This window comes from Psammomys obesus, unplaced genomic scaffold (assembly GCF_907164565.1).
Source record: "Psammomys obesus unplaced genomic scaffold, mPsaObe1.curated_primary_1811, whole genome shotgun sequence".
Lineage (NCBI taxonomy): Eukaryota > Metazoa > Chordata > Mammalia > Rodentia > Muridae > Psammomys > Psammomys obesus.
Window position 1 is genome coordinate 1210570 of NW_026596240.1, and position 25599 is coordinate 1236168.

The 25599-nt window shown below is 43.1% G+C and overlaps 2 protein-coding genes across 2 annotated transcripts in view; one reads left to right on the forward strand and one right to left on the reverse strand.

Annotated features, from left to right (window-relative positions):
• Positions 1-10412, reverse strand: part of Ptcd3 (pentatricopeptide repeat domain 3) — a 29654-nt gene extending 19242 nt beyond the window's left edge. The window contains exons 1-7 of the mRNA XM_055596338.1: positions 10295-10412; positions 8536-8588; positions 8324-8360; positions 4543-4588; positions 2986-3054; positions 2119-2223; positions 419-542 (exon numbers count right to left, since the gene is read on the reverse strand). Coding sequence (XP_055452313.1) covers positions 419-542; positions 2119-2223; positions 2986-3054; positions 4543-4588; positions 8324-8360; positions 8536-8588; positions 10295-10398 — 538 coding nt within the window. The 5' untranslated portion in view covers positions 10399-10412. The remainder of the gene's footprint in view (positions 1-418; positions 543-2118; positions 2224-2985; positions 3055-4542; positions 4589-8323; positions 8361-8535; positions 8589-10294) is intronic.
• A 313-nt stretch (positions 10413-10725) lies between these two features.
• Positions 10726-25599, forward strand: part of Polr1a (RNA polymerase I subunit A) — a 63446-nt gene continuing 48572 nt past the window's right edge. The window contains exons 1-7 of the mRNA XM_055596430.1: positions 10726-10895; positions 14458-14662; positions 15795-15944; positions 18468-18575; positions 21201-21286; positions 21406-21509; positions 25110-25217. Coding sequence (XP_055452405.1) covers positions 10819-10895; positions 14458-14662; positions 15795-15944; positions 18468-18575; positions 21201-21286; positions 21406-21509; positions 25110-25217 — 838 coding nt within the window. The 5' untranslated portion in view covers positions 10726-10818. The remainder of the gene's footprint in view (positions 10896-14457; positions 14663-15794; positions 15945-18467; positions 18576-21200; positions 21287-21405; positions 21510-25109; positions 25218-25599) is intronic.

Below are 25599 nucleotides of genomic sequence, written 5' to 3' on the forward strand. Positions count from 1 at the left end.
CATATGTAACTACAGCTAAGGAGGATCTGAGGCCCTCCCTTTTCTGGCCTCTCTGGGCACCAGGTCCACAAAATGATGCACAGAAATACATGCAAACAAAACACTCACACACATAAAAGAAAAATAAAGTATTTCACTGTTTTATATAGCCCTGCCTTCTTAGATCTGATGCTAAAAACAGAGGCTATGTACTTTCTTTCCCAGTGCACAGGACAAAATAAACTAATGAACCTGCATTTCTACCTCACTTACAATTTCAGTATGAAGCTAGAGCAGAAAATGAATTATGCATATTATACCACTTAAACAAGAAACAATGCCACCAGGTAAAGGACACATTATTTGTCATTTTTACTCAAAACTATTTGGACCATATAAAATGGCCCCATGTTCCAAAACGGGCTCTGAAATAGGTTACCTGCTTGCAAGAGCTGATCAAAAAGGTCCACAGAGGCCTTGACTTTTTTGAGTCTGATCCGTTCCTTCAGAGCAGCTTCACTCACGCCTTCAATGTGAGGTTCAAAGTCCTCAGGCATTAAGCACTAGAAAAAGAAGATGAGTAAATGACTCCAAACAGCAAAGGTAGTATCACAACAGTTGGATAAGGATGTTAGCATCAACAGAGCACAGTTCCAGTTCCTGTTTCCTGCACATCTGAACGTAAGTGTCTTAGTACAAAATCTAAAACAAAACACACAGGTAAGAACAAAAAAAGCCAATAAACTTCTGAATAGAAAACAACTTAGCCATCTCCTGACTTGATTTTACTTCAGTCACTAATTTTTCAAGTATATATGAAATGGGTACTCCAGGTACTAAGCTAGGCATTAGGAATTATAGATTTTTTTTTTAGGGGGGTGGGGAATCTAGCTTCAAAGTACTCTTATTCTAATGAAGAAAGATTAAGACATTAGAGAGTTAAGAGTAGAGATGGTTAATGAATGTTCTTAACTTGACAAAACGTGTGTGAGGAATTTTCCAGGTCAGGTTAACTGAGGTGGGAAAAGCATTCTAAATGTGACGGGACTATTCCATACAGGTTCTGGACTGAATATAAAGAGAAAGCAAGCTAGCTGCTGGGACGCATGGCTTCTGCTCCTCATTCTGGTGACTAGTTGCCCACTGCCCTTGCTACCATGCTACACCTACTATGACAGGCTGCATCTCCTTCAACTCTAAGCCAGACTAACCCTTTCCTTCATTAAGTTGCTTCTTGTCAGGTGTTTTGTCACAAGAGGAAAAGTAATCCACACAGGTGTATAGTTGGCGGCAGAGAGCTTACAGAGAGCCCTATAGTCCATCAGCAACACACACATAAAGCAGAGATAAAGACGGAGCTCATTATATACAGTGTGCAAAGGCACTCCCTCCTTGCAGGAGACCCCTGCAAGGCTTCCAGCAATAGTGTCCTGACCAATGACAGAAGAACTGTCAGCCAAAAAGATAAACAGGGAGCAGCAGACCAGCAAATGACCATTCTACAACTGCCATGCTCTAATATTCTTATGCCTCAGCTGTGCTGGCTTGCTGGTCAGTCACATAAGCTGCAGTATGAGGACGGCTTGTCAGGGTCTGAGTGTGGAGAAAAGGGAAAGGGAGAGGCTGTAGGCAAGACAGGCTGCTGAGGTTGGTATTTGCACTCACACTCCCTGCGGAAAGGGGTGTGCCTGCTCTGTTCACTGCTGTGCTGAGAGGACTAACTGCAGTGGCTGCTGGCGGACACTCTACAGACACCTCACAGCCACAGAACAGAGGGCAGTCCAAAGCACGGCCTCAGCCAAGAGGAGGAATCTGGGCAAGATACACAACAGTGTCAACAGAACCCAAGAATGAAGAAAACAAAGAGTAGACTGTAAAAAGAGAAAAAGGAGCACAGAGACCTCAGAAAGACGACATTTATAAGGAAATGCAGGAGGCCACTAGAGGACCCTGAAAAGAAACTGTCACAGAGGAGACGATTCAAGAGTGGCATTATGTATCACAGGCAAAAGGATTTTAAAAGGTTAGCAAAGGTTCTTACTCCAATATTCAGGGCACTAAAATGGCTGAATCAGCTATGGAAGTGTGATTTTATTTGCATTCATATTTTTATGTAAAAGCACAATCACCTCTCCTTACCGGTATATGAGGCTCAGCTATATCCTTTTGGAAATATTTGGGATGTGAATTAATAATAAACTTTGCTGCAGTTTCCCCAGACTTCTTTGCCAATAAAAATGAACGCTGTATAAGAAAAATAAAAATAAAATAGCACTTACATATAATTTAGACTCAGGCAAAGCTCTACCCTCAGCAAAAATTGCTCCCTTTCCCCCAGAAAAAAATACAATAATACAAGTCCTAGTTACAAGCCAAGTTACAGTACTTCATACATCTCATGTCTGAGTGTGCCATTAATTTCAATTCAACACACAGATACTCTGCTTATGTGTTAGTTAATATTGAAAACAAGAAAACTAAGCCAAAACCTTCTTCAGAAACAATACTTAAAATTTTTTGATAATACAAACATTCAGAGTCTACCAACCTTGTTAGCATTTAGGCTTTTCAAGGTTTCTACGGTTTGTATAGGTATGGCTCCCCCACAGACTGATGCACTTGTTTGGCCCACAGGGAGTGGCACTTAGGAGGTGTGGCCTTGTTGGAGAAGTGGGTCACTGCGGGGGAAGGGCTTTGAGGTTTCCTACACTCAGGCAATGCTCAGTGTGGCCCATTCAGCTGTTGCCTGTGGATCAAGATGTAGAACTCTCCATCCCCAAGTCAGCCTCTGCGTTGCCTCAACTGCTATCATGATGACAATGGACTAAACCTCTGAAACTGTGAGCCAGCCCCAATTAAATGTTTTCCTTTACAAGAGTTGTTATGGTCATGGTGTCTCTTTCCAGCAATGAAAACATTTCATTCTAATAATTCAACCATTTACACTTTTGCACAAACCACTAAGGCTTTTAAACATTACCAGAAAAGTTACATAACACTACTCACAGACTCATAGGCAGAGGTTGGTATGAGGTAAGGGTCATCCTGAAATACATAGGGCGCGGCTGTAGAATCCTATGAAAAAGGCTAAGCTTTAGTGGTGAAATTCTACATACATATTTTACAGAAAATATATATGCCTGCACACATAAAAACAGATGTCAATAAGACTTTACTGAAACTATACGCAACACAGAGCAGGTAAGTACAAACCCTCATGGCACCAGGGATTGAACCCAGAGTCTCACAGATAATCAGTAAGCATTGTAGCACTGTGCTAATTCCTCAGCCTTATTTCTTAGGATTTCAGTCTGTTGTCAGGACTATCACTGTTCTGAACTCTGGTTACAGTTAACCAGTGCTGCCGAACAGTTTCCTGGAATAAGATTTCCTTTACCGCAGTCACTATGCACTGATGCACAACTTCACTTGAGTTTCTTCTTCAGCGGCTGGGGAATGGCTACATAGATACAACATTACCCATGCAAACAAGAGTCACAAAACTCACGAGTATTGGATAGGCGTGCTAGCCTTCCTACAATTCTAGTGCTCAGAAGGCAGAGACAAGGGATTCCCAGAACAGTGGCTAGCTAAACTAGCCTTTTTAGGTGAGTTCCTGGGTCAGCTGAAACACTGCCCAGTGAGTCAGGTGGACAGTGATTTGAGCAGTTCATCTGTCCGTATACAGGCATCTGAAACGCTTTCCAGAACTGTGTGTGCTTCTTGGACCTATAGAGCTATCAACTCCAGCTTGCTACCCCCACCCCTGCTTCCTACTCCCCTCTCCTCCTCTGAGGGCCGTCTATGTGGATGGCTGACTGCGAAGCTGTACTGCTTCTGCCTTAGTCATCCTCAATGCTTCCAAAGACTGTACAACCATGCCCAGAAAAATCTGTATTTTTGTTGCTATCTTATTTTGCTTTGGCTGTCCTAGAATTCATGATGTAGATCAGGCTGGCCTCAAACTCAGAGATCCTCTAGCCTCTGTGTCCGCTCTAGGTGCTGGGGTTAAAGGCTTGCTCCACTATATCCATCATAAGATCTCTAGTTCGACCAGTGTATTATCATCAGCAGGAAAGGCCCGTGTCTGAGCCAGTACAAGACAATGGTCACCAAATCCCTCAGAAAGAAGCACCTGTTTTTGTGTTTTAAACTAATTAATTTCATGTCATTTTTAGAAACAAGCATTTTAAGAAGCTTTTCCAATAATTAAAAAATTACTAGTATGAGCTGGGCATGGTGTACAGACCTTTAAGGAGGCAGCGGCAGGAGGATCTCTGTGCCTCAAGGCCAGCCTGGTCTGCATGACAAGGTCCTGAGACAAGAGCAGCTGTTTTTAAAAGGAAGATAAAACAGACAAAATCCCGAACAATTATCAGTGTGCTATAAACACACTACATGGGCATTATGTCCTAGCCAGCCCTAGGCTAGGTGGTTCTAATCCTGTCTCCTCATTCCCCTAAAGGAGGGACTGGGTTGGCTTTTAAGGTGTTTTCTCGATAAACAGCAGTTTAATTCTGAATGAAGAGCTGTAACACTGAATGTGTTCTTAAGCCTACTTACCCTGGTTACTGTGGATGCAAGTGCCTGAAGAACAGCCACCTTATCCCTAGAACAAGAACCACAAGTCAACCTTTATCAAGACTATTATTCATACTTACAAAGTCAACAACTCACTCACTCTACTTGCAGAGGGACATTGGTCATAAAAACGAGCCAGGACTTATTCCTCAAATCCACTATAACAGAAACAGGTGAGAAGCAGGCATGACCGCAGATCCTATAATCTCAGGATAAGGGAGAGAGGCTGAGTTGAAGGTTTGAGACCACCTAAGCTACAGAGCTAGACTCTAACTCAGTAATCAAGTGCTAGAGAATGCAGTACAGCGTCCCTGTGGGGTTAGGCCCTCAGCACCAAAAGCCTGGTTCTCCTGACTGGTATACATTCCTCCTTCCCTTTCCTTCATATGCACTCTGACTGGCACCTAACACCCAGGGCTAGTGATTCCTTCTAACCTCATAATCTACCTTGCTGATTTCCTCCAACCCACTTCCATACACATTCTTAGAGCAGCTCTCTGAACTCTTGCCTGTAAGTATTCAGGCTCTTGCCTGTAAGTACTGGCTCTTACCTCTACCCTGGAACAACTAAAGGAAAGCCTCTGCAATGACTAACTCGTATCCTTAGTGAACTCCACAGGACTCTGAGGTATCTCTTTATATAAATCTAATGATAAGAATGATAGGCGTGGCAGGAACGAGAATATAACACACTCCAGAGAACTTGAGGGTGGGAAAAGGAACACACTGAAGTCTGGTGCTAGCCAAAGAAGGAACTTTCTCTCAGAAAAAAAGATCTCAGGCAGCTCTAACAACTCATCAGACCATCTTTCAGCAGGAGACTGAAGCCCAGGCAATATGGACCAATGATGTATGAAAGCACACTGTGGCCTAGACCAACGACTTGTCACTCTAGCCCTTTGCTCACTTGGGATTGGAGACAGCGCGTACGCGGTTCCACTAGATCTCTGTCCCTCTTCTCAATATGGCAACATTGCATAAACCCTTCACCTGCTTTTCTCTGGGGAGGCCACGAGACCCTTAGGCTAGCAGCACACTTTACCTTTGTTGCTCAACTACTGGAAAGGCTTTCTTGGAACAAATGACAGACAACACAATCTAACCTCAAATCTCTTTACTCTTCATTATGTGTAGGTGTTTCTTTGTGGGCACGTGCACCCGAGTGCTGGTGTCTGTGGAGGCACACGCACTGCGTGCACCTGGAGCTGTAGTTATGGATTACTGTGGGTCACCTGACCCTAGAAACTGAACTCTGTCCTCTGCAAGGGCAATACATGAGCTTAACTGCTGAGCTATCCCTTCATGTGTTTAATTTCCAAGAGAATGACATGACGGGTTATTCTAAATAAAGTCTAACAGAACATTTATAAGATTGTAAGTTATCTGAGGAAGAGAAAAAAAATTCAAAGTTTCATGTCATTAGAAGCTGAATAATTCTACTGTATGAAACAGCCACTGGATGAGCTACCATGCCTGTTTTTGTCTGGATGGTTTCTTTGAGACGGGGTCACTTTATGTAATCCTTGAACTCAAGCTCCTCCTTCCTAACCTTCCTAAGTACTGTCACTGCGGGTGTGGAACCAACTTTACACATCCTTTTCAAGACAAGTGCACAGCACCGAGCTTACTCTTTTTCAAGAGGTATTTTAAAAAGTAAACACAATAAATATTCTTAAGAATAAAACCCAGGGCTGGAAAGACGGCTCAGTAGTCATGTGCACCTACTGATCTTCCAGAGGACTTGGCTTCATTTCCAGCATCTACATGGCAGCTCACAACCACCACTAACTCTAACTCCAGGGGACATTCTCTTCTGACCTCCGTGGGCACCAGGCACACACATGGTATTCAAACACATATGCAAGCAGTCATATACCTAAAATAAACTTTAAAAAACAAAACAAAACTAAGTTTACAGGTTAAGCTATTGTGTCTGATGTCATATCGTGACCCTACCCAACCTGAGTTTCAAATCTCCAAAGGAAAATTTCTTTTCAGACAAGGTTTCATGTAGTCTAGGCTGGCCTGGAACTCCCTATGTAGCTGAGGACAAACTTGAACTTCTGATCTTTTACTTCCACATCCTTAGTGATAGGGTCGCAGGCGAGTAACACCACACCCAGTTTCCTGCAGGGAACTGAATCCAAGGCTTCAATTTTTCTAGGGAAGTTCAATATCAACCTTCCATTTCCAGAACTTTTAAAGGTAGCTTTAAGCATAAGCAGATGAAAACAAAAAGCAAACAAACAAAAACAACAATCAAACCAAGTTGATGTCCCTCAGCACACATTACACACAACTCTCTACAGATGCAATTCATGTCTTTAAACATTATGGATAGGATGATGTTATTTCCAGTTGGGTATCTAGGCTGTTTCAACTGTGATTGCTCCCAAGCCCTCTCAGGATATACGCCAAGTGCTCCTCCTGAGTGGCTAACCAGTAAGGCAGACATTAGCTTCTGATCCTAATCTCTGTCCAAATAATTGTTCAAATTTATTATTCCATCAACAAACACTTCTGAGCACATTTTCTACTCTGCTAATCTAGAAGCTTCTAAATTGTACTTCTTTTAAAAATCATAAGTAGACTTCCTATCCTCTTCAAAATAACCTAATTTAAATTAATCTGCTTTACTGCCTTTATCATATCATATGCATGTGAAAATTCACAATGACTATCATTTGCTCAAGTTTTCTATGACACTGTAGGACCTAGATTATAGCCTTAAAGGACAAAAGGCACATGTAATCTGAAAACACAGAGTCCTAAGCCTAGAACTCCACATCAGGGGTCAACATTCACCTCACACCATTTCCTTTTTTTTTCTTTTTGGCAAGTGGGGGGGTGGGTATGGGAAAGAGAAAATATTTTCTCTTTTCCTCACAAGAACTACCAACAGGAAGGTGCATTTTTAATAAAACCGAGTGAGTCTATCTAGTTTCAGGTATTGCTAAACTACAACTGTTCAACGAAAAACAACTTGATTGGTGTAAATAATAATTTTCTTTTTTGAGTAAAGGTCTTGCTCTCAAGACCAGGTTGGCCTAGAACTTGTGACAATCCTCCAAGTTCTGCCTCCTGAGTGCTGGGATTACAGTTGTATACCACAAAACAGCACTCAATATACCTGACGTCTGGCTAGCTACACAGGTCAAGTTACATACATAACACAGGGCTATAAGATACAATACAGGCAGGTGACAACTAGATTATATCATACTCGAAATAGTCCTCTTGTTCTATTTCCTGTAGTTTTTTTTCGGGGGGGAGGGGGGTGTAGAGGTTGGCAAGGGGCTGTCACCAGAATGCTGTATTCGCAGATGACTCTTAGCTATGATGCTCCACCATACCTATAAAGATAGGGCCTCACTGTATGAATTCACTAGGTAGATTTGACACAGAGATCTACGTGCCTCTGCCTCCTGAGTGCTGTGATTAAAGGAGCGTGGTACCATGGCCAGCCATTGTTCCTATTCTTGTCAAGGGAAAGAAGGAAAACAAATGAATCTAATCATGTCTATATAACGGCATATCATACAGCCACTAAAAATTAAAAACATTATACAAAAGTACATCCAATAGTTCAAATCTAAACTAAATGTACAGTTTATACCCAAAAAAAAAAAAAAAAAAAAATTGTATTCCCAAACTTAAAAATAACAGCCAACATAGTATTTGTCTATGTGATAGGCATGGTTTAAATCTTTATGTTTTATTTACAGTAAACACCCAACCACTTGCTAAATAGCAAAATACTCACCATGTTTTCTTTTTTGGAATGATTATTTCTTCAGTCCCTTACAGAGAAAAATAAAAACGATCAGTTTCCTAACACTACAAAGAAATAAAATGTGTCTTCTTTCAACTAAAAAAAAAAAAAACAAAAAACAAAAAACAAAAAACAAAACAAAAAAAAAAAAACACCCACAACAAAAAAAAACCCAAAACCTATTTCTACAGTTTTAAAAATACCTGCTATATCTGTTCCTTCAACCTTTGGGAGGGATGTACTTCCAGGATAAAACCTGCATTAAAAACAAAACCGAAAAATAAAAAGTCCTAATGTTAACACTGCCCATTAATGAAGTTCTCAGCCATAGTTTCTAATTATCATGGCTCAAACAGACTAGACTGTGCCCCTCATGTCAATGTGTGCTAGAAAGACATGATCAAGACAGCATCAATGTAACAAACAACAGGCAGCCAAGACTGACTGATTCATTTATTTCTGATGTTAGGAATCAAACCAGAGCCTCATCCATAACAGACAAACTCTGGACCACTACAGTCTGCTATCCTCTCAGCCAGGAGTTTTTAAGCATGCAATCTCATCACAAAACAATCAAGATTAGAAAAGGAAAATTTAATGGCAATGGAACAATCTAGTTTGAAATACACAGAAACTAACCTGGAAAACATAGGACAAGGATCAGTGCAGTAGTAAGTCGTTGCTTTTATTAGAACCACCCTGACAGCAAAGACCTACCTCACTTAAAGCAAGCAGAACAAAGCTAAGATCACCATGGCTTCACCACTTTTAACAAATTACCAATACACAGTGCTTTTAACTGCTACATTCTCAGAGCCTCTCAAAAAAAAAAATTTTTTTCCCCAGAAGAGAAATACTGGCTCATGATTAAGTTTTAGAATATTGTGTTCATCATGAATAACTACATACTCATTAATATCCTAAAATAAAATCAACAAAAATAATGAATATTTAATGTTATCTTGCACATTCCATTCTTAAAGGGCATCAGATTTACTCAGAAAATGTATATGTGATCACAGAGGAAAATATTTCATCCAGTAGTACCTGGTCTAAGTTATCACTTTACTTTTTTTATTATTTTTGTGATTGTATAAGTATGTGAGCATAGTGTACCATATACAAGCAGCCAGGGGCAACTTTGTGGAGTTGGTTTTTCTCCTTCCAACTTGAGAGGGCTCCATTGTAACTCATATCTTAGTCATTCCTTACAGTTCTTCCAGTTACTAGTAAGAATTCACTTCAGAGATTATTTGTCTATTATCATCCAACTGAGGAAATGGCAAACACTAAATATAAACAAGTTTTTCTTGGATTGCTGGTTTTAGCTCAGTAGTAGGGTGGGGAATTAGCACGAGTGAGGTCTTGGAATACACACACACACACGCACAAATGAATTTGGATTTCAGGTTTACAGTACACCTAAAAGCCTCCTACTTCCACCAGGCCACTGTTTCAAGAACGTAAAAAGAAATTACATACATATTTGCAACATGTCTCAAGCTGTAACTATCACCATATCGAAAGACTGAGGTCAGACTTTTTAAAGCTTTCCTGCTTTTACTAAAGCCTGATTTCTTTAGCTCAAAGTTCTCACAGCATTCGGTTCACAACAAGAATAGCCTGCCCTTTATTTGGGAAAAACCCATTACTTCTCCCTTTCCTTTTGGCAGAGTTAAATATGGGAGGAGGGGGTAAATAAATCTGTGTAGGGGCTTGCAGAGGCACTCACGGGAACGTAAGAACTGGGACATACTTTAAAGAGAAATTTTAATTCGATATAGTGTTACAATCAGCCAATAAAAATCTCCCGCAGACATCCTCGCTGTTCCGCCGCTAGCGACCTCGTGTTATCCTTGGGAGCGCGTGGCCTCCAGCATGCGAACACCTTTGCATCCCACCTGCTCCCACGACTCTCAGGGACATGAGACCAAACTGACTCCGGGTCAGCTGACTTCTTACCTGCGGCAGAGCTTGGGTTCACACACACACGCCCCACGAGCGGCCTGCAGCACGACAAGCCCGCTGCGGAACGGGAGCCGCCGGGCGGACGCTGCCGCCGCCATCTTGGCACCCTCCGCGGAGCACGTCGGGAAATCACTCCGCCTACAAGCCGAGGGGCGGGGCTGGCGTGGAAGAGCTCAGCTCGAAACGGGGGGTTGCACGGTCCTGTGTGGCAAGACTACCAACGGGAGGCTCGATACGCATCATTCACCTCACACAGGCTTACTTAAAATGTTGTTCTAGCGACTCACGTGTAACTTTTTGTTTAAAGGGAAAGATGGTCTTGAGACCATTTTCTTCCACTCCTAGCCCACCCGGGAAGCTAAAGTGAACTCGTCCAAGTCAGTAACCTGGGCCGCATTTCCCGCGCGCAAGCGCAGTGGGAAACACATGGTGGCGCCGCGCTGCGAGGCCGGGGTGCAGTTTACCGGAGCTGGCTGGAACGTCTCTCGGGGTGACGGATCTCAGAACTGAACCGAAGGATGCTGACCTCCAAGCACATGCCATGGAGGCGGCTTCAGGGAATTTCCTTCGGGATGTATTCGGCCGAGGAGCTCAAGTAAGGAGTTGGAGGGATGCGTGCTAAGAGCAGTTATGGAAGTCGGCGCCGGGAACTACGATTCCCAGAAGGCCTTGCGCTGAGCCAGTCGGCGGGGGTTGGTTGTTCGGCTCCTGCTTGCAAGAAATGGGAAGCAATGTGTTGGAACTAGGGTTGTCCTGGTCATGTGGCATTTTCGTCCGTTCATCTTCCTCCTTAATGAACCAGTTTTATGTCATGTATACTCTCATATCCCTCACGCGTTTATTAACTAGTCTCTTCTTGTCCAAGCGATGATGAGCCTTTAAATCTCAGATCAAGACCCTGTTCTGCTTCCCCCCGGTTACGAAGTTCAGGGCTTTCTTTCAGTCTTCATACACACATCTCAAACTTATATTAAAAACTCTACATGCCAGGTGGCAGTGCAAGCCTTTAATCCCAGCACTTGGGAGGCAGAGGCAGGAGGATCTGTGAGTTCGAGGCCAACCTGGTGTACAGAGTGAGTTCCAGTACAGCCAGGGCTAAGTAGAGAGACTGTCGGAAAAACAAAATAAACAAACAAAAATAAACCAGAAATCTCAAGAGTTTCACAAACTGAAAGGAATTGCTTTTTCAAAGAGGCGTGCCAGATTTAATGCAAAATGAATAATTCTAGACTCCACTCTTAACATCTGATTTTTATTAGGGTTTTGTTCTATGTTACCTACATATATAATTTGATTTTACTCTCCTTTTATCTGTATTGCCACTGCCTTAGGTCAGTTCTTTGTCAAGATCTGTCTTTTTCTTTCACCTCCACCCTCATACCTATTTGGTCCTGTCTATCCTCACAGTACTGACACAGCTGTCAGTACTATTCTGAAGTGCAAATGTAATCATGCTAATATCACTCTTAAAAACCTTCCTAGGAGTTTGCCCTTGGAAAAAGGGCAGATATAACCTACAACAGTGGTTCTCAACCTTCCTAATGATGGGACCCTTTAATACAGTTGCTCATGTGGTGGTGACGTCCCCATCATAAGATTATTTCATTGCTACATCATAACTGTAATATTGCTCTTTTTATGGATTGTAATGTAAATGTCTGATATTCAGCCCACAAAGGGGCCAAGACTCAGAGTTTGAGTACTGTTGAAAACAGCTTGAGGTCAGTGCTGAAATTTTGCATCTGCCATAAGTGTTCCCTTGATGTTCTCTTTTATCATGTTAGGAACTGGTAGCTTTCTGTCTCCAGAGTAAATGCCATGTGCTTAAAACGCCGTGGAAGGAGCTTTCTGGTCTCTGACCTCACTTTACTCCAGTCACCTTGGCCTCTTTGCTGTTGCTGAAAACCACAGGCTTGTTAAAGGGCTTGGATATATATAGTGCCACAAATGGCCAAAAACCATAAAAAGGTGCACATCATCTTATATCAATAAAAGTCAAAACCACAGTGAGATACCACCTCAACCCATCATTTTTTATTTATGATCAAAAAAGCAAACACACAAACCTAGAAAATAACAGGTATTGATGAGAACATAAAGGAGGTAAAAATTTTTGTATGTAGTTGATGGCAACGTAAAATGGTGCTGACATTATGAAAAACAGAGTAATTGTTCCTCAGAAAGTTAAAGGTGGCATATTGTCAGATCTAGGAATTCTGCATCTGGGTATGTACATACACCTTAACAGCAGCATTATTCACAATTGCCAGAAAGCTAAAATAGCCCAAATGTTCATCCGCAGCTGAGTTGATGAAATGGGATGTATACACACCATCTACTATTTACTTAACCCTAAAAAGGAAAGACGTTCTAATACAGTAATCTATAGTTTTGAGGATAGTATGCTAAACAAAATAAGCAAGTCACAAAAAGACATTTACTGACTGATTTCATTTTGTAGGAAGAAGGTAGGTAGTGCTGATATTGGCACAGTGTGCTGTACTTTTTTTTGAGGTAGTGTTTCTCTGTCTCCAGGCAGTTCTGGATCTCACTCTATAGACCAGACTGGCCTTGAACTCACATAGATCCACCTGCTTCTGCCTCTAGAGTGCTGGGATTAAAGGCCCACCATCCAGCTCAGTGTGGTGTACATAATACCACTGATTTTTAAAAATGATTTCTTATTTATTCATTTTTATGTGCAATGATGTTTTTGCTGCATGTATGTCTATATGAGAGTGTTGGATCCCCTGAAATTGGAATTAGAGACAGTTGTGAGCCATCATGTAGGTGCTGGGGATTGAACCTGGGTCCTCTGAAAGAAGAGCCAGTGCTCTTAACCTCTGGGCCATCTCTCTAGCCCCCTGAACTGCATGATTAAAAATGGTTAACATGGTATGTTTTATGTATATTTTATTGCAATTTCAAAAATTAGGTTTGAAAAAAATGAGACAGCTAAGTAATTTGTTCAGTATTACTGAGTACAAGGTCGCAGGCTGATCCGTGCTGGGGGAAGAGACCACATATACAGCATTGTGTTAGATAAAGTGAGGTCTGTTAGCTTCCCAGCAGAAAGGTAACCATGGAGATGAGAGCTAAAGCAACAGAGCGGTCTCCTTGCAACCTTGGTCCTTACAGCAGCAGTGACATGGGATCTTCCAGATCTGCACAACTCTTTTCATCGTGGACCACCGTCAGTTTACCTGGTCACACAACTCACTAATTTGTCGTTGTGTCTTCTAGAGTGCAAAATTGGGATGGTAGCTTTGTCCTTAGATTTATTTTCTGACTTGGACATGCTCAGGTTATTCTTCAGTGATAGGTCCTGAGGGGGATATGCCAAGGGATGCAAAGATATCTGATGGAGGAGATAAAAGCTGGGGTCAGGTGGTCTTGCACAAGCTCTGTCTTAGGCCAAACACGTTTATTAGGAAGTACAGCATCTTACATATTACTTGTAGGGAAAATAGCCAAAGTTAGCAGACAGCTAAGTTGGACAATGTTGGCAAGAGACTACGGGATACCTTACTACTATGGCTGCCTCAGGACTGGGAACCAAGACCCTACAACTTTGACTCCTTCAATGCACTGGCTCCTTCCTGCCCTAGACTGGCTCTGCTGAGTCCACTCCACTGGGACAAGGACCCAGAACTAAAGTTCTCCTTGTCTTTTCATCAGGACGTCTGAGAAAGTCTCAAGTCAGTCTGGCTCCCACAATTTTATAAATTAGACGAGATTTAAAAGGCAGGATTGGCTTTGTAAAGGTACATTTTTGTGACATGTAAGGATACTTTCCAACTGTTTCATTGTTGTATGAACACCCCAATGCCGTTAGGTGGAGCACACATAGGCTGCCATATGTGGCACAAAGGCATGCTCATAGTGGGTACACGGCTAGTTATTTGGTAGTTACGAGATTCTATTAAACAAAGTGAGAAAGCCTTGCATAAAGTAAGTTCTGTTTCTTTATGATTGCATTTGTGTTTAATTTTCTTGAATCCATTATTCTGTGTACAGGAGTTATTGTTTGGTATTTCCTTCATTGAACAAGTTGGGTTTTCTAGTCGGGTCTGGTTTCTAACCTGAACCTCTCCCACTTCAACCTCAGAGAAGTTAGTAACCTAATCTTTCCCTGGATCTTTTTCTAACCAACTCAGGAAGTTAAGTGTTAAATCCATTACAAACCCTCGCTATGTGGACAGCCTGGGAAACCCTTCAGCCAATGGCCTGTATGATTTGGCGTTGGGTCCTGCTGACTCCAAAGAAGTGTGCTCCACCTGCGTGCAGGACTTCAACAGCTGCTCCGGGCACCTGGGCCACATTGATCTCCCGCTGACCGTGTACAACCCGCTCCTCTTTGATGTGAGTGCTATCCTGGGCGTGTGGGTCTTGGGGCTAGGGTTGTGGGGACTACCTCTTTTTCCTTTTTCTTTATAAAGAAAAACCTTTAGGGACCTAGAACAGTATACCCCAAGTGTCCATGTCCAAAATGCTTGAGACCAAAGGTGTTTTGAAGTTCAGATTTTAGAATGCTCACAGCCTACATAATGGTGGAATGCAGGAATGGAGCCCAAGCATAAACATGGAATTCACTCTTGTTCTGTATATCCCTCATACACACAGCCAGAAGTGGGCTGTATGTGTGTCTGACATGGCTAGATCTTTCCTTCAGCTTATACCCATGAACTCAGGGGTTGAATTTATTTGTTTGTATGTTGGGGCTCAAGAAGTTTGGGGTGTTAGATTCTCGGGTAGAGACGCTAACCTTGTAACTTCAGTTTACACTGCTGACTTACCGAAAGGATTTTAATGTGAGTCCAGCTGAGAAAAGCCACGGGTCAGTTCTTCTTGTATAAGAGGGAAATGTTTAATGATCCACCTCACCTGTCCAAGGCTCAGGGTATAATCCGGACTTACTGCACAAGGGCGGTGTGCCCTTCAGAAAGCTGGGTGGCAGTCACCTTCCTGGTAATAGGTGGAATTCTGGGGCTCCCAAGGCTTTTCAGGTGGCTCTGCAATGTGACTTTCTGGCAGGAGAAGCAAAGCCCCAAAGGAAGACCAGTAACATCAAAATGCAGCTCCTGTCTAGGCTGAACTTGCGTATGTTCTGCTCTTTTTACCAGGTAACCTAGCCCCCAGGAGTGTTTTTAAGTTTTTCGGATTGTGATGTGCACACAGACATAGTTCGTTTGTTCAGCATATTATAGAAAGGCTATTCTCTAACTAGTAGTTGGTGTTTGGGAAAAAAAGAAAAAAGGAATTCTTTTTCTGAGACCATGAACCTTACATGAGTTTCAAATTTGATTACTTTAAGATGAAACCATAAAAGAAATATTTGGGAATGTTTGTCTGGTTGATAGGGTCTAAAGGTTCTAGAGGCAGAAGTAGAATTCTTAAGGAAATAGACTAAGGGAAGAAGAATCTCTTGCCTGCAGTTAAAATCACCACTGTGTCTCTTTCTGATGTCCCATTTCTTTTTGTTCCCACCCTTTAGAGACTCTACCTGCTGCTCCGAGGCTCCTGTTTAAACTGCCACATGCTGACTTGTCCTCGGGCTGCAATTCACCTGTTGCTCTGCCAGCTGAGGGTCTTGGAAGTCGGAGCCCTGCAAGCAGTCTATGAGCTTGAGCAAATTCTGAGCAGGGTAGGTTGGGAATGTTTGGATGTTGTCCTTAATTGCCAACCCAGTAATCTCCAGAATGTTTGACCCTCATGTCTTACGATGCTAACACTTCTTCCTGGGCTGTGGGGAGCAGTGTAGAAGAGGCAGACTTCGTGCACATCTGAACTGCTAGGCACATTGTTCCTTGTCCAAGGGTTCGCTGGCAAAATGGCTGATTATAAGCCAGGCTCAGAGACCTTACAGTCTGTAATCTGACCTGCCAGAGAGTAAGCTGGTGCTCAAAGTCAGCCAAAAGGACACAGCCCATGTGAGGATTCACAGGCCAAATCTGGGACAATCAAAACGAAGTGATGGTAAGTAATTATAATCCATCGACTGCAGTAGGACTCTGCAGCACCCATGCGCTCACAGGGGTGTACACGGAGAACAACTTGAAGGACTGCTAATTTAAGTAGCTGCTGCTGCTACCCTTTAGAGTACATTCTGCCGTGAACCTACAGAATCTTAATTAACCACGAGGTTGAGGAAAAAAAGAGTACAACTTTCCGATAGGAGACTCGGACAGTCTCCCTTATGCGGGTAGTCAAGTGAGCACCACCTGACAGAAAAACCTTAAACCATGCGGTATGTTCTGAGCTGTGGTAAAAAGGGTGCATCGTTTTGGGGTTTTCCTACTGCAGATTGCCTGAATCTTGCTCATGAGGAAACATCAGACATACCCAGGTTGAGTATTTTGTGAAACTGTTCTTTAATCTTCAAGAATGTAAAGGCCATTGGTGAGAATGGAACTGTTCCATTCTCAGACTGACATACGGCCTGCTGCTCTAAGAAGTGTCTGAGATCTCTTCTCCCGAAGACTCAATATCTGTAAACTATTAGCTTATTAGTTTTTGCTGTAAAAGTCATACTTTACAGCAACTTTAAAGCTTGAATGGTGTCTGGAAGTTAGTGATGATAGTTGGTTACTGCCGACTTAATGTCTTGATTATTGTTGAGTATTATTAGAGAGTATCCCTGTTAAAGCCCTGGCTAGCCTGGGACTTCCTGTACTGTAGACAGGGCTGGCCTTGAACTCACAGAGATCCTTCTTCCTCTGCCTCAAGTACTGGGATTTCAGGCCTGTGCCACCATGCCCAGTGATGTGTATTGCTAGATTTGGCTCCCTGATATTTTGCTTAGGATTTGGCACCTGTACTCTTGAGTCGAACTGACCTGTAGATTCCTTCTTCATTGCTCTATAGAGTCTATGTCTGTACTGCGTCAGCCTTATAAAATGTGTTAAGGAGTGTCTCTCTTCATTTTTTTATTTCTTTTCTATTTTGTTTTTATTTTATGTGTATGAATGTTTTGCCTGCATGTATGTTTGTGTCCAACATGCATGCCTAGTGCCTTGGAGGCCAGAGGAGAGCACTGAATCTTCTTCTTCTGCAGCTAAGAAGGTAGGGAGCCACTGTGTGGATTCTGGGACTCGAGCTCAGGTCCTCTGGAAGGGCTGCCAGTGCTCCTAATTCCTGGACCATCTTTTCAGCCTCAAGAAGTTCAATATCAAATGCCCGGAAGGTGTGAGTTTGTAGAGAATGAGAGATCTTGGAGGCAGTAGGGTAATGCCTGCCTGTCATGTTGGATAGCCAGGCAGTTTCCAGGACATGCTTTGTCTTAAAAGGTGCAAATTAGAAATGTAGTCCGTATACGTTTGGCAGCCTTTGGTGTCTCCTCTTCCCTAGTCATTGCAAACCTACTTTTAATTGCTAGCGAGTATGCTAGGGTCCTGCTGCCTCCCTTCAGAGAGGAGTCTCGCTGCTTCTGCCATGTGCTTCAGTGGAGCTGTCAGGCTGAAGCCATCATAATCCAAGTTTAAAGCCCTGGCCTGCATGCCATATTGTACAAGTGTTGTCACCCTTTGGGTCCTCACCTTGTTAGGCCTATATGTTGGAGTTGGGGAGTGGTGATGTCCCATTTGAACTCATTCTAGGTCTTTATTTCTGTTCCTGCATCATTTGGGGGTGTGAGAATGAAAAGCATTGAAACTAATGAATTAGAAAATGGATTTGAGGCCAGGGGCTCTCAGAGACATCACTTCCAGTGCCTTGCACAGAAACGCATGAGGCTGTGTGACTGCTGCATCTAGATGCATGAGAATGCTGAGTGAGCCCAGCTCACGTTGACTCCGACCTCACTGGACCCCTGTCTTTACATTAGTTTGGCATGCTTCTTCACTGTCCTGTCAGCTTTGGGAAGAATTGGTGTTAGAAACAGTGTTGTTCCATCTTGGGTCTTTGCCATGTTTGATTTGACCCAAATTGTCCAGTCTACCATAGGATTTGTTGTTATGTTTGGGAGTAAACCTAGGGCCTTGTGTGTGCTGGGCAAGTGAGAGGTCCGCTTCGCCACTAACTGTGTCCCACCTCAACTGTTTTGAAAATGGAGCACAGTGGCTATGGTTTCCGTTCCTCCTTTAGGTTGATCTCCATCCTGAAGAGGCCAGCCAACCATGATGGTCATCAGACATTATCGTAGTAATGCAGTAGTTTACCTCTTTTTTAGTTTCTAGAAGAAACTTCAGATCCTTCCGCCATCGAGATTCAGGAGGAGTTAGAGGAATACACAAGCAAAATTCTTCAGAACAACCTCTTGGGGTCCCAGGGTGCTCATGTGAGTTAACCATCATCTCATCTCCCTTTTTGTGACAGTCTGCTTTTAGCGTGATGACCACAGTTCCTCTGTGCCATCCTCTGCATATGTTTCTGGCCTCCCAGGGTGGACCTAGTTTTCAGTCCTGGTTCTGCCCCTTATGAGCCCCAGGACTTTGCAAATTTCTAAAATTGCATGAGTGTTCATTTCCTCATCTTTATGGCTGTCAGCAGGGCTGTTAAGAGGGTTAGATGACTCTAATGTAAGTACGGCATCCAGCAAGCAGTAATGTTGAGAACGATGTCTGTCTCTACCCCCATTCACCCATCTCCTACCCTTTACTTTCTCTAAACCCTTGCTGCCTCATCCGCCCTTGGGGCATCTATGAAGGAATTCATTTGCTCAGTGAATGAATGGGTAGGTAATCAACTATAACACTGACTTTCAAATTGATTCAGTTTATGACTAGGTATCATACCATTTAATTCATCTAGCAGGTCCCCAAGGCATTCCAAGAGCTCTTGGGTGGGACCTATTTGAGGCCAAGAGAAGCAGCACTGTGTGAGTCCTGAGAGCCACCTGGGGAAGCTTCAGGGAGGGAGCCCGCTATATCCAGAGGCTTGGCTTAAAGCTAAGTTAACCTTAGCCAGGCGGTGGTGCGCACCTTTAATCCACACGCTTGGGAGGCACTAACAGACATCTGAGGCCAGCCTAGTGTACAGAGAGAATTGCAGGACAGCCAGGGCTACACAGAGAAATCCCGTCTCAAAAAAGCAAACAAACAATTAAGTTGCAAATTACGCCAAGCTCCTAATGGATTCATGATCTTTCTTAGTCATAAATTTCTGAGGAATTTTATGTTTAGTCCAATACTATGAATGAGTCATTTTAAACAGTTAAGATATGTCTAGAAAGATGACGTTATAGCCAAAGACATTAACCTATCCCTGCTTTTCCACATGGAAGCACATTTCTTCTAAGAGTTAGCCTGATAGGACCAAAAAGTGGCTCAGCAGATGGAGTACATGCTTCCCTCACAGAAGGCCTGGGCCATGGTGGATGGCTCACAACCACCTACTTCATAGGGATCGGTGCCTCTGGCCTCCATGGTCACAGACCCTCACCTGCACATACCTGTCTACACATAGACAAACATACATTCACATAATTTTAAGACAAAAATTAAAAAAAGAAAGAATCTACATTAACTTCTTTTCCAGAAACTTCTTTATTTCTTAGTTGTATCCTTGAAAAGCCTAATCCTGGCACATAGGCTTAGGTGTGAGACAGTGAACTCCTTGATGTGTGCCCTGTGATGAACAGTGAGTGCTCCTGGCAGAGGCTTTGGGGAGCTTGCAGTGTTTAGCTAGGTCCTCCCCGGGAGAGGGGGTTGTCCTCCACTCCAGCTCTGCTCTGCCTCCTGCTGTCTACCTGGCTTGTGCTCAGGCTTCTGTTGCCTTTAGTGCACTCATGTGCTGTAGATGCCGTGGCTCATTCTACCTAGTTGTTCTGTTGCCAGCTGTAGATTCTTGTCCAAATGGTTACTGATAGCAAGACTGAACAGTGTGTGTTTGTCTGCCGTAGCTGACTTCCCAAGTGCCCTACTATGATCTGGAGCAGATAGGAATTTTTAATCGCCATCAGCACATCTTCAAAAATACTCTCAGAGGTTGTGTTGTGTCAGAGCCAAAATCCTGCTCTATAAAGTTCTATCAATTTCGGAGTCAGTCTGGTGCCTTTAGCAAGAAAGACCTAAGGGCAAAGATTATGGTACAGTACATGAGAGTGACAGTTCTTCTGGGCATCTTAGTAAATAAACTGACAATGCAGAGGTGGCCTCAGTGACAAATAAACCATAGTACAAGAACTGGCACTGGCCCACATGGAAACACTAGTGTTTCTGTGTCAAAGGCTCTGCCTCATCTCCATGTGTTACTCAGTTTCATCAAAGTCCGCATCATCGGTTCTAGGGATAGGAAGCAGCTGGCAGTTTCCAGATGATCTGCTACAGCCAGGCCAAAAACTTCTTGAGGAGCCTCAGTGCCTGTCATTGATAATGTTTGGTCCCTTCTGTGGCCACACAAATAGCTATATGAGAGACTATTCTGTGGGCCAGTTCAGTTACTTTTTGTTGCTGTGATAAAACGCCGTAATGAAGGGTGTCTGGCACTTAGTTCCAGCAGTGGAGCTGTAACGGCAGGAGGCCCCAGACTGAGGTCAGGTGTCAGTTGCTAATGTGAAGCAGAGAGCCAACTGGAAGTGGGGCAAATCTGACCTCTGAAAGCCTGTTGCCACTGCACAGTTCCTCCAGCCAGACCACAGCCCCTAAAGCTTCCATAACCTCCCCAAACAGTGCCACCAGCCAGGGACCAGGTGTTGAAATACCTGAACTTATGGGAGACATTTCTTGTTCAAACTACCACAGGACTGTTTTCTCTAGTTAGAAAGTGAAAGACCATTAGTAGCACCCAGCCAGTCAGTCATTCATTCCATGGCGCCCCAGAGCAGGTATGGCTGGGCATATCTGTACTCCCATTATTTGAGAGGCTAAAACAAGAAGATTACAAACATGAGGCTAGTCAGGGCCACGAACTGAGACCGTAACTAGAAATAAGTCACTCTAATACTCTCTGACGTTTTAAACAGGTGAAAAACGTGTGCGAAAGCAGAAGCAAGCTCATTGCTTATTTCTGGAAGACACATATGACTGCTAAGCGATGTCCGCACTGCAAGTGAGTGTTGTCCGTCAGTCTTTCCAGTCCCTGCTGACCTGGCTTTGGCAATCACTCCATACTCTTAGTAAGTGTCTCACTGAGGTTTGTTTCTCTCCACAATATATCCCTGCGTGTAGAACCGGACGCTCAGTGGTTCGAAAAGAGCACAACAGCAAGCTGACCATCACGTATCCAGCCGTGATGCACAAAAAATCTGCCCAGAAGGATGCAGAGCCGTCAGGTAAGCAGGCTGGGTCTCTAAAGACGCTGTGGCCGTGTTTCTCCTGTGTGCCCTTCAGATGCATCTAGGCTTCTTAGGCTAGAGGAGAGCTTGGGGAAGACACCCCCCCCCCCCCCGACCCCAGGCCCGTCACCTGGGAAAGGGCCACCAGGCTCTGCTATGCGACAGTGCCCTGCAGGGGCCTGCTGTCTCAAATCATTGTTTTTGTCTTGGGTGTTTTGAGGCTGGCATCAAAAACTCTAATCCTGCTTCAGTCTCCTTTAGTGATAAGAGTATGTGGTTGTTTCTTTGGAAGATTTTGTTTACAGGATCTCTTGCAAACTGGTATTGAACTCTTGATCATTCTGAAATTCTGGGATTACAGGCGTGTGTCACAACACCCAGCAATTGAAACACTTTTAATAGAGATTTTAGTTTTGCCTGGAAAATGTTTTGAGGTATTTCATTGAGTAAGCAAGCATGGATTTATTTTTAGTAAAATACAGGTGAATAATAGTTAGAATTGCAAGAACTCAGTAAAACAAGAGCACTTCCTTCAAGTTGCTCTTGACAACCTCAATCTGTGTAGGCAAAGGTGTCTTCTCAGCTCTGCTCTGTTCATGTGTTGTTACAGAAAAAACTACAGTGAACAACTTTTCTTTTTTCTTTTTATGTTTTGTGTTGTTTAGTTCTGAAGTGAGAATTAAATAAGGTACGAGTACCGAGGCTAGTACGTGTTTTGCTGTAGTGTTCACGAGGTCCACTTCATTTTTTATTGTATACTCTATATACCAGGTCAAAAAACTGGAACCTGAGGTGCACAGCTGGCTCTGTTGTGTGCCATAGAGGCTTGGAGAGGCTGCTTCTCAGCTGTTTACAACTCATGTAGTGGAGCCCACCCAGAGCTGAGGTGGGCATTATTCAAAACATCTCTGAATAATGTTACCCACAGCAGATAACATGATTGAACCTTGTCTAAGGCTTGAGAATATGGAACAGGCAGAAAAGTACATCTGCTTCCCCAAGTGCTGGGATTATAGGAATGTGTCACCAAGCCCTGCTGTATACTGGTTTTTAATAAATGTTTTATTGTAGAATAAACTTAGACTTACAGGGTAGCAAGCACAGTGAGTTCTCATAAATTCTTTATTCCTTTTGTCCAGTTGTAACATTTTAGTTTGTCCAAACATTCATCAGAACTATTTTCTGTGGCACTATTAACTTAAGAACTTCATTTGAAGCTTGCCAGTTTTTCTGGTCATGACCTTTCTGTGTTCTAGGGCCCAGAGTGGGATCCCACACCATTTAGAAAGACTGCTAAGTGTTGTTTTAGAGAACAGTCTTAAGAGTGGATTTTTCTTCACATATCTGCAAATGGCCATGGAAACATTTTACCTTCCTTGACAATTGCTATAATGACCCTCTAGGTTGTCCTAGAAAATGCTAATTTTACTGAAAACAGATCTTCAGAACTTTAAATAATAACTCCAGTTGGGGGGCCGATGTCCAATGATAAAGTGGCTTTTCGGTTCCTTTGTCAAGCCCGTTCATTTGCGATAACTTTTGCTGTAACTGCAAGAATAGGGTGCACCAGAAGCCTGGGTATTAGAAAGCTATAGGAAATAGTCTTTGTTTTGGCTCCAGGGTTGGGTTTTGGTGTTTGTTTGGTTTGGTTTTCTTATATTTAATAAGTCAATATTTGGTTGGGGGAGTTTGAGACAGGGTCTCTCTCTCTCTCCACATAGTCCTGGCTGTCCTGGAACTCCCTATGTAGATCAAGCTGGTCTTGAACTCATAGAGGTCCTTCTACTTCTGCCTCCCAAGTGCTGGGTTAATGGTGTGCACCACCACACCTGACATAAACAACTCGTAAATATTATTCACCCACATTGGGCCGGCAAGGTGGTTTAGCAGAAAAAGATGCCTCCTGCTAAGACTAACAACTTGAGTTCAGTCTCCAGGACCCACATGGGAGAGACCTGACTCCTGAAACTTGTCCTTTGACCTTTACCCACACACTATTACATCCATGCTCACTCCACATTAGGTAAGTAGGTAGGTAGAGAGAGAGAGATGATAATCAATGTACCACATTCATTCTACAGTGAATGAATGAATGAATGAATGAATGAATGAATGAATGAATGAATGATTGAATGAATGAATGATCGATCGATCATTGGAACAGAAAAATTGACCAGAAGGACAGAACAGTGTTGTTTATGGATAATTTAGAATACTTGGAATGTATGTTCCAGCTGGTGGCTGTCATCTGTGCGCTAAATGCTCTTGAGTGCTACAGACACAATCACAGCATAGATCCTGCCCTGATAAATCAAGAAAAGAGAAAGTTGAGCAATGCTTCATTTCAGTTAAGGCATCCCAGGAAATGCTGACATTTTGAGCATATAGGATACTTAAATTACTTTTGTTCCTCATCTGAATGTCAGAAATCAATCTCCTGAACACCCCTGGTAAAACTTTCTACTTAACCTGGGCATAGCTAATCAGGCTCTTAGAGGAGCTTGCCTAGTCCATGAGGCCAACCTGACATAGGTGTGGTATTTCTTAAATCGGTCTACTGGAATCTGTAGAAATCTTTACACAGGGACTAGCAAGAGCGCTCAGTGGGTGAAAGTATGTAGGGCCCAAACCTATGATCTAGCCCCAGAACCCATAGTGGCAGGAGAGAACCCACTCCCAAATGTTGTCAGAAGATAGCTTCCATATGTGTGACTCCATATGTGTGCTTAGTGGCACATTTGTTTTCACACTTACACAATTAAAAAGAAAATCTTCCCACATGTACTTATACTTCTGCTTCTTTGACCCTCTCTGGTGAAGCATGCATAAAGATAATGTTACTTGTTTTCATACAGTACAGGGGATTGAACCCAGGGCCTCATTCATGCTAGGAATGTGTTCTACCAGAAATCTGTATCCCAGCCCAATAATGTTATTAGGAAACTTCTCAGTAGAGTATCAGGCAGCCATTAAAAATGATGAGTGGAGCTGGGCATGGTTGCATATACTAAGACCAGCACTTGGGAGGTGGAGACAAGAGCATCAGGACTTCCAGGCTAGCCTGGGCTAAGACTGTCTCAGGAACAAACAGAAAGGTGGTCAGAGGAAAGCCTTGTAGCAGTTGTTCACGTGGTCCTCTGATAACACCAAATGAACCAGGCTCTGACGAAAGTAAATCCCTGCAGGATTTTTTTTTTTTTTTTTTTTTTTTTTTTTTGAGGTAATGTCTCACTGTGTAGCTACACACTGTCCTAAAACTCGGGCTTCTTCTGCCTCCTTCTCCTAAGTGCTGGGCTAATAGGCCTGCACTACCATGCCCAGCAAAATCTCAGTGTCATGTAAAGAACTTGCATGAACCAAAGTACTGGAAGAGTATTTAAAAATGAAAATAGCTATGTTAATTGTGTGAGCTAGTGGGAATGCCGTCTTTTACTCTGCCTCTCTGGTTTTATCTGATAGTGTATTGTTTTCATTTCTCTAGAAACTAGAGTAGGTATGGAAATCTGGGTTAAAAAGATGCTGTCCTGTAGATTGATATTTATGGTCTATTTTCAAGCTTTTTAGAATGGGGACAAAAATGGATATTTCTTGTTACAGAACAAGCACCAGCAGCTCCAGGGATTGAAGAGGCTCAGATGGGGAAACGGGGGTACCTGACCCCACACAGCGCCCAAGAACATCTTTTCGCCATTTGGAAGAATGAAGGTGCTGGAGAAGTAGCCTCTCTGTGTGTGGAGTGGACGCTCCTGGTTCATGTCCCCACCCTCTTACTACCTCAACCAAAGTTCTAATTAACGTAGCTCTCACCTGCAGTCCACAGTCTTGGGCAAGTTGCAGAGCACATTGACTTAGAGCCATAAGGAGCAGGACAGGTCACACCCAACACCAAGAACTTGATGTAACTTGTCCAGGTGTTTCTACACTGATGCATTTCTGGAACTCACAAGCCCATTTAAAGAAAAAAAAAGATGTTCTGGACATGGTGGTGCACACCTTTAGTCCCAGCACTTGGGGGTCAGAGGCGAGTTCAACGAAAGCCAAAACTACATAGTGAGACCCTGTCTCAAGCTCCACTCCATCCCCCCAA